The sequence below is a fragment of the Cebidichthys violaceus genome, unplaced genomic scaffold (genome assembly GCF_023349555.1).
Source record: "Cebidichthys violaceus isolate CVI_PGR_0920_01 unplaced genomic scaffold, fCebVio1.0.p SCAF_9, whole genome shotgun sequence".
In the NCBI taxonomy this organism is placed as follows: domain Eukaryota; kingdom Metazoa; phylum Chordata; class Actinopteri; order Perciformes; family Stichaeidae; genus Cebidichthys; species Cebidichthys violaceus.
In genome coordinates this window covers 8,134,634-8,142,986 of record NW_027176975.1, presented here as the reverse complement: position 1 = coordinate 8,142,986, position 8,353 = coordinate 8,134,634, and the positions used below count along the sequence as shown (strand labels likewise).

The window sequence follows — 8,353 nt, the reverse complement described above, 5'->3', positions numbered from 1 at the left end:
TTTCGCAAAACAAACTTCTTTTATTCACCCTTTTGATTTTTATTATGATCAAATTAATGAACATAATATACATCTGACTGAGGCATGTTAATCACATTGTGTAAAAGCATAATGTGTAAAATCTGGATTATTCAAAGTGTTGGCAAACATCTGCATTTTGGAATGAAGTGGGTAAATACAGTCGAAACAAAGCTTTTCTGTGGCGATAGCAATTTGAAACATTCAAATATATACAGCAAAAGATTGATAGAGTCATCACCTTCTCCAGCTGCCTTTTCATAAATATAAATAAAACATCACAGCAATAATGTCTAGCACAATACAACAGACAAGAGACAGGGAGCTACAGTATGGTAGGGCCTTTAAACGCAGAGTGAACAGTAGAAAAACTGGCGGATGCTAACTTACACGTACATCTCCATATAGTCTTTGTACTCATACAGGCTTTGAGTCTTTGCTCGGCAAAGCTAGATATTATGAGTCTGACACACTTTTTACACATCAGCAGTTTTAGTTCTTATGGAGCAATTTTCTTGTAGACCGCAAGTGAAATGATGTTCACACATCCTTCTCCAAGTAGTTCCCAGCTGACTGTAGAAGAGCTCTGGGATTTGTACGTTTCGAAACACAATAGAAACCAGAAATCAGACTTTGACCTCAGTTTTCTTTAGTTGACTTCCACAGATATCCACTGACAGCTGAAGGAATCAGGTTGAATCTGCAGGAGACGGTTCAGCTGCTTTATATCAGGGCGATGGGCTTGCTGTTGGCTGGCGCGCCCATGTACTGAGAAGACAGGTGGTCCTGGGAGGTGTAGGAAGTGTAAAGGCCCGTCACCTGCACATCTGACATCTGCAGGTTTGCTCCATTGGAGACAGGAGTCAGGTTGGCTGTTCCCAAGTCACAGTCTGATAGTCGGAGGGGTGAGTTACTGAAGGTACCCAAAGCATCCAGGTTAAAGCTGTCGTCCTTCATTTCTTCCCACAGATTACCTGGGCAGATCAATAGAGAGGTTAGTGTACTGATGGAACAACACTTTGATTATATGGCAAACCAAAAACACGTAAAAAATAGATTTACCTTGAAGGGCAAAGTCCATGATGCTCGGGTCCAGCGCATCCACCTCTGTGTGTGTATCCCCATGCACACTGTAGAAATCGTCCGGCGGCTTGCTGGGGTGCTGGGTGAGTGGACTGTGGGCCAGGTCAGGGACCGTGTGGAGCGGAGGTGTCTGCGCCGGGGCAGGGGACATGGGGGACAGGCGGGCCTGAGCGTGGAGCTGGGCCTGAAGCTGGTGGTGGTGGTGGTGGTGCATGGGTAAACAGGGCAGGGACAGCGTGACTATCGGCTGAGGCTGCATCTGGGCTGAGACGGGCAGCGTGAGGCCAGTGGGACAGCTGGGCAGACGGGTCATGCCGGGCTCTAAAGCCTTACGTCTGCAGTTCTCTGGGCGGTCTGTGATCAGTTTGTCCAACTCATCTGCAGGAAAAACAAAAATGTTCAGTCTAAGTTAAAATGTGATGTCAGATTTGGAAGACTAACCCTAACCCTTTTTTAGGAGTAGACCCTGAACAAAATTCATTTCTAACCAGGGTTGGCCATGCTGCGGCGGATGGCTGGGAGGTCCTTGCGTTTCCACTTCTGCATCTCTTCCTCCATCTTGTCAATTTTGGCAGGGTTCAGTGCCCACAGACAGCCCTTACGGGATGAGCTGCTCGTCTTGTTCTCCACTTTCTCAAAGCATTTGTTTAAGGACAGGTTGTGTCTGACTGAGTTCTTCCATCCATCAGGTGCGGTCTGCAAGGAGAGAAGTGGTGTGTAATGAGTCACACTCTTTATCTACATACACCTTCTCTTTTAGTCCTTCTCTGTCATGTTTATAGAGTATCATACCTTGAAATAAGGGAAGTGTTCCTTCATAAAGCTATAGATCTCACTGACGGGGAGGCTGCCAGTTTTGCTGTTCTTCAGAGCCATGGCAATCAAACAGCTGAAAAGAAATCACCAAAAAATATATCTTTATCTGAGAGTAATTCAAAGCAGAGAAGGAGAAACACACTAAAGATAATTCAGAAGATTTTGCGGGTATTATTATCTTTTATCTACATAAGCGAGGTCTGACCTGTAGGAATAAATTGGTTTGGGAAAAGACTTGGGCTGCAGCTCCTGGTCTTGTGGAGCCAGACGAGGTTGCGTGAAAAGACTTTGGTTGTTGAAAGAGACATTGCTATACAGCCCACCAGTTGAACACTATAAAAAAACAAAGAAAATAATAAGGAACTTTATCATTTGCATTTATTCATTTTGACCAATTTACCAACAAAAATAAGGGCACAGTACTTTATTAGCTGAGCGTTTGGTACCTGTTGTCCAGTTTGGGTGAGAGAGTACACCTGCTGGGGTGAAGGCTGGTAGACTGAGGTAGGGCACTGGTATCCTGGAGAGGGCATTCCATTCATGGAGAATGGAGACATCTGTGAAGCAGATCAAATTTGTCAATCAACCCTATAAATCATAACACGTACACTTTGTTTCTTTGCATTGCTGTTAAAACTCACACTTCCGCTGTGGGTGTTGATGATGCTGATTCCCAGAGGGCTGTGCTGCATGTTGCTCTGGAGGTGGAGCATGGAGCCTTGACCCGCTGTCATCGCAGACATGTTACTCAGCTGAGCTGTGAGGAGGAGCAGCCAGATTACTGTTAGATTCACTGAAAACTTCATCAGATCTTTTTTCTCTTTTTTTCTCCAGTGCTTTCTATTCATCCAGAGAGTTATGGTGTGATATCTTGGGTTTGAAAATGTTGGCTGTACTGTAGAGTAGGCCTAATGTGTAATTGGTTAAAATACCATGTATAAGAAGCTTACCATTTACAGACTTTAACATTTCTTTCTTCACAGAGACAGAATTGAAAGTGGTTTGGAATTAAGTTCAGTATGTGGTCTTTGGATTGTCTTGTAAGAAACACTTTCATTATGTTATGCCGTTTTTTTTAAATCTCTTGAGCACAATAGGTGAGCAAAAGCTCATAGGTCAATCTCCCCACCAAAAACTATCCAAATTGATTAATCTCTGAGGTTAACTGTGCTATGTTTTAGTGAAGAACATCAATATTGTATCGGCCATTGGTCATTATCTTTTGCTATAAAACTGTGTTTTTATCTGCAGAGGCCAGAAATCCAGAAGAATCCAGGCAGTGCTGATTTATCCAATCAGAGAGATGATGCGGTTTTTGAATGTTGCACTGTCCCCTCCCTGTCCTCTCACCTGTCTGTTGCTCCAACAAGCTGCCCTGGGATTGCCCGTTACTGTGGCCTCGGCTATCAGCCATCTGCTGTAGTCGGGGCACATCCACAGAGGTGAGCCATGACAGAGACTGCAGGTCCCCAGGGAGGTCCTCCTCCCTCAGCTGGGAGGGGTCCGTGGTCAGAAGCCTTCAAGAGAGGAGGAGGAGGAGGAGGAGGAGGAGGAGGGGGAAGTTAACATGGCTGTCAGCTCAGACACACAGACCACAAGTGGAATTTAAATCTAAACACTTGATAGAACATTTTGTCCTTCAAAGTCAAAACCACTGTAATGAGTCTGAATGTGGGCAAACAGAGATGAAAGCTGCTCAGTGAAGCCGCGTATTAGCCATACCATCCAGGATTTACCATAAGTAGATTAACTACAAGTGTTATTTAGCAGTGACAGTTGTAATCAACAATGAGGGAGTTAAACAAGCTTTCCATTCACAGTAAATCGTCTGTTGAGATTGTTTTTTTTCTTCTAGGTGTGACACTTTGTTTTTCCCATAGTTAATACTTGTCTGCTTTATTGATCACGATGAACACACTTTTTTTTAATAAAATAAATGCAAAATAACAATTTGATCTTTTGTAGCATTTTATTTTTCACCTAAGAATATTTTTTAAAACCCATAATTTCATGAATGCTGTGCTATAAATTAGATTATTATGTAGAATTTCTGTTTAACCAGTGCACTGCCAGTACCAATCAGCTTTCAGTCATTACATCTTTTATGTGGCGAGTCTCAAAGAGAAAGAAAAGAAAAGAAAAGAGAGGAATCCTCTTGAATCCTCTCCAGTCTCCTCTGCACACACACACTTACTCTGCAAGGGTTTAGTAATTGGGGTCGCTATGACAACACATGCTATTCAGTTAGGGTCTGTGGACAGTGTAGGAGCTCACCCCCCCCCCCTCATACACACAAACCAAATCTCCTAATAAAAAAAATCAACCCTGTGTCAGGTGACCACAGTCTCGCCTTTCACCATTGGCTGAATCATAAGTAAACAACGCATGAGATCGTTTGAAACATGGGACAGCAGCACATGTTGCCTGCAACAGTTGGCCTTGTCTATTGAAAAATGATCACCTATTGTGTCCCAAACGACAAATCTGCCCAGTGGCACGTGGCTCTATTGTCTTCCCCAGACCCTTCCTTGATTGTCTCTGTCGTTTCTTTTCTTTACACAGCCCTTGCATTAATCTGTTGGAATGACAGCCCTCACATAAGAGGGACAAATAGGATGCCATCTGCTTCCCTGTCCCTTTCCAGCCTCTATCCTCACCCCAACCCCCCACCATCACCCCCCTCCCGGGCCAGAGGGGGGTGCAAATGTAGTTTGAGGTCAGGGCTCTGTGTCTGCCGTCTGAATAAGTGACATCATTGCAGCCAGAAATCAGCAGCACACGTCCTGGAACACCTTGCATGCGCCAGCAAATGATTTAGAGTGATCATCCTTTTTGCAGCAGGTTGCATTGTGAAGTTTAACACCCTGCATGTCAGTGTGACAATATCTCAGCTGGAGCTGTGAAGTTTAGTGTACCTTTTGTGAGACTCTCATTCTTTTTCTTTTTCTCCGCCTTGCTGCTGGCAGTTTTCTTTCACTTCTGACAAACTGTAGAAAATAATGTTGAAGTCTTTGACTGATTGAATGTTGAAGCGACTTTTTTCCCCTTTTTTTGTATTTTAACAAAAACTCAAAGTACAATAACTATTTACAATATTTGATATGGCTGTTCTTTCACTCTTTGTTTCGCAAATCTACTAAAGGTTGTAATTTTCCATAAAAAATTCCCAATACAATAGAAACAAATAGATGTTACATGGGGGGTATTCCCACCTCCCCTCCTCATACCAGCAGCATAGAAATTGCTCACTGATGCAAAACATGTTGAGCTGGTGTCTCCATGTATCCTCCAAGCCTTCCCAGAGGTTCAACAACACTAAATATTGCACCTCCTCCTCTTCCCTCCCTCCCTTCCTGCTTCGCTCCTTTTCTAATTGGGAGCCACTTGTGCATACTGGTGACCCAGAGCACCCGTCTCCCCCCAAGCCGGCAGGCCAAGAGGCTCAGGCTCTCCGTGTGCCGACAGCGGGAGTGTAAACAGAGCTGATGGTTTCTGACAGATCCATTCAGACTGAAAATCATTTATTCTTCAGGATTTTTTCTCTCTCTGTCCTTTTTCATGAAACCCCCCATGCACAAAAAGAGCTGTCCATCTACCTTTTCAAACATAGTGGGGTTAGACAGCTTGTACCATGACCATTTGGGAAACACCTTAGAAGGTTTTGTTTAATAAAAAATATGCTTTTTTATCTATTGAGGTATCACATGTTTGATCCTGAGTGTTTTTGACAATATGCAACAAAAATAATTAGTTGTTTAGCGCTAGAAGCCCTAATGTAACGGAACATATTTTAAATCACGAGTCTTACCTGTAGTCCTGTGGAGACGGATGATGCCCAGCATTCTCAATTATTCCTGACATCCTGGATGTAATTCCACCTTCTATCATTTCCTGGGATATGTGGTACCACTGCAATAAAATAACTGAAATTAACACACTTTAGGTCATCTCCCCAGTGAGTCTTCAAACTGAGATAAACAAGCTATGTAGAATAAATTATCACAATACTAATAGTTCTATTCAAATTGTGGATAAACATGATGAAACAGCATGTTCATTTTCCAAAATACACAAAAAGCAAACATGTTCAACTCAAATGTAAGTCTCAATGAACATTAAACACAGTAATAGATATACTCAAAAACAATCAGTGTGCCTTTGTTAATGCTGAAGCCCATTTTACAGTTTGAATGTTTTTTGATCCCCTAATTGAATTTCATAGAAATACATAGAATGATATAGCTTGTATTTAATAAGCATTCATTCTAAATTTTTACATAACAGTTTAGTCACATTAGCTTAGGTTTAAATGTAATTTAGCCTGCCTACAGAGAAATTATTTTGTTAGTAAAATAAATCCTTAAAATGTCAATATTTTCATAAAAAAAACAACAATCCTACAAAGACTATGATGCGGAAAGACAGACATAATAATAAAGAATCACCTGTTTTGGATGATATTGAAGAATGTTTGAACCGGTCGCGAGCCCCCGTACTGTATTTCGCTGTGTTGCACTTGATTCTCCAAAAACCGTTTTTAAATTTCCCTCTCTGGAGCTGTCCAGCGCTCAGACATGCGCAGTGGAGACTTCAACAGAGCTCCCAGTCGCTCGGGGAGCAGGAGGATCCCATGAGTTTGACAGCTGCAGTTAATGCATAGCCTGTCAACAGTAGCGACAACATCCACACCTCCCACAGCAAGTGCAGAAGTAGAGATTTTATTTTTCTCTCAGTTCTGGGCGGACTTTGTATCAAGGTGCGATCGTGGTGCTCTCCTCCAACAAGTGTGTTGCTGCATTCAAAGTCAGGGCGTACTCCATCCAGACTTTGTAGTCCTTTTATTATAAGATGATTAAAGAGATGATATTATAAAAGGAGGCCCCCTGTCTGTTTTACAGTCATGTGTATCTCCAGTGGCACACAGACAACTTAATAAGACACAAAATACACGAGCTCAGGCCTAAATCCTGTTGATTCTATTTAGACACGGCAGAAAGGAAAAAAAGTATTTAAAAAAAAAGTTGAACCAGATTACGCGCAATAAAAGCAACAGAAAAGCACCTGTGTTAAACAAAAAAAGCAAGAATCAACATTAAGTATCCATGTTGCTCCACTATATCCTCCTGTCAGGTTATTCCCAGTAAGCTCCCTCGATCAGGTCTAAAACGATGTGAGTCGCTACTTGTGGTGGCATCTGTGTATGTGAGTGTGAACTTTTTTTTTTTTTTTTTTCAAGGGAAGTGCTTGTAGATAATTTGCTTCCCGCCGCTGTGGCCGCGTCCTGCTCCTCTCAGCAGTGGGAAAAAGAGCCGGGGAGGCGCGTATAGGGAGGGCAGGGGGCCGGGTGGGCTGCAGCGGGAGGCGGCAAAGGCACAACACTTGTGTGTGTGTGCGTGTGTGTGTGTGTGTGTGTGTGTGTGTGCGTGTGTGCGTGTGCGTGTGCGTGTGCGTGTGCGTGTGCGTGTGTGTGTGTGTGTGTATGTGCGTGTGTGTGTCTGTGTGTCGCGTTTCAGTACAAGTAGACTACCAATCCAGAAAATACGAAATTATTCTTCCTCCTCACTGAAGATTAAGTGTAAGAAAAACATTTCACTGAGTTGTATACATAATGGCAAATAGCTTGTTTTACACAAAGCATCTCTGATAGGTGACATTTTAAGGACACTATAGTTGACTTACCCCCCCATGGCCGTAGGTGGAGGATTCATCTTTGTATGCAAACAGACGATACGTGTTGAAAAGTAGCTCTCGGCGTTTGTATTTGTTTGTTTAATTACTTATTCCATGATTTCTGAGAGAAATACATTAGTAGGCCAATCTGATCGCAGGCATTCATGGACCCCAGGGGTCCTCATGGGAACTCCAGGGGTCCACTCCCCACAAAGGAGAAGTTACAGTTTTAGATTGTTTGATTAACGAAACATTTAATGGGTTGTCTTCCAATTTAAATATGTCACTTTAATCTGTCTTATGATTCGATAGGACATTAGAAATGACATACATCTTTCTGGAGTCGACAAGTGAAAATGTCTGAAGTTCTGAATGAGATGAAACAAGAAGACCTTTTTTTTATATAGCAGACTGTTGGAGATTTAAATTTGCACCCGGAAATTAAAGGGGAATTCCTAGAAGTCTGTAGGGAGACTGCAGTGACAGCAGCAGTATCAGCCCCATGGGACCCTACAGATGGTAAATCGGCCTGTCACAATAGGCACAATCAATGATTACATGCATGAACGTAACGGACAAAAACAAGACCATCCTCAGAGAGCAGATCCTGAAGGTCCTAAAGCCCGCAGAGTTGTGAACTGTGTGCGCATACTGTGTGTGGAAGGCAACAACAGGTCAACAGTAGGATGATGATGGTATAATTGCAGTAGCAGGATGAACGTTGCACAGCCTAAAAATGCTACAGGTTCACTTCAGCCAGATGTTC

At 42.8% G+C, this 8,353-nt stretch overlaps 1 protein-coding gene across 1 annotated transcript; it reads right to left on the bottom strand.

Annotated features, from left to right (window-relative positions):
* Nucleotides 1-2: 2 nt before the first annotated feature.
* Nucleotides 3-6,439, bottom strand: foxn4 (forkhead box N4). The gene is made up of 10 exons (XM_068703316.1): nucleotides 6,363-6,439; nucleotides 5,726-5,826; nucleotides 3,268-3,434; nucleotides 2,559-2,674; nucleotides 2,364-2,474; nucleotides 2,123-2,250; nucleotides 1,894-1,990; nucleotides 1,590-1,797; nucleotides 1,081-1,479; nucleotides 3-992 (listed from the first exon to the last, which is right to left on the bottom strand). Exons 2-10 carry the CDS (start codon nucleotides 5,803-5,805, stop codon nucleotides 742-744), a joined length of 1,557 nt encoding a protein of 518 aa, XP_068559417.1. The 5' UTR covers nucleotides 5,806-5,826; nucleotides 6,363-6,439; the 3' UTR covers nucleotides 3-741.
* Between the last annotated feature and the right edge of the window lie 1,914 nt (nucleotides 6,440-8,353).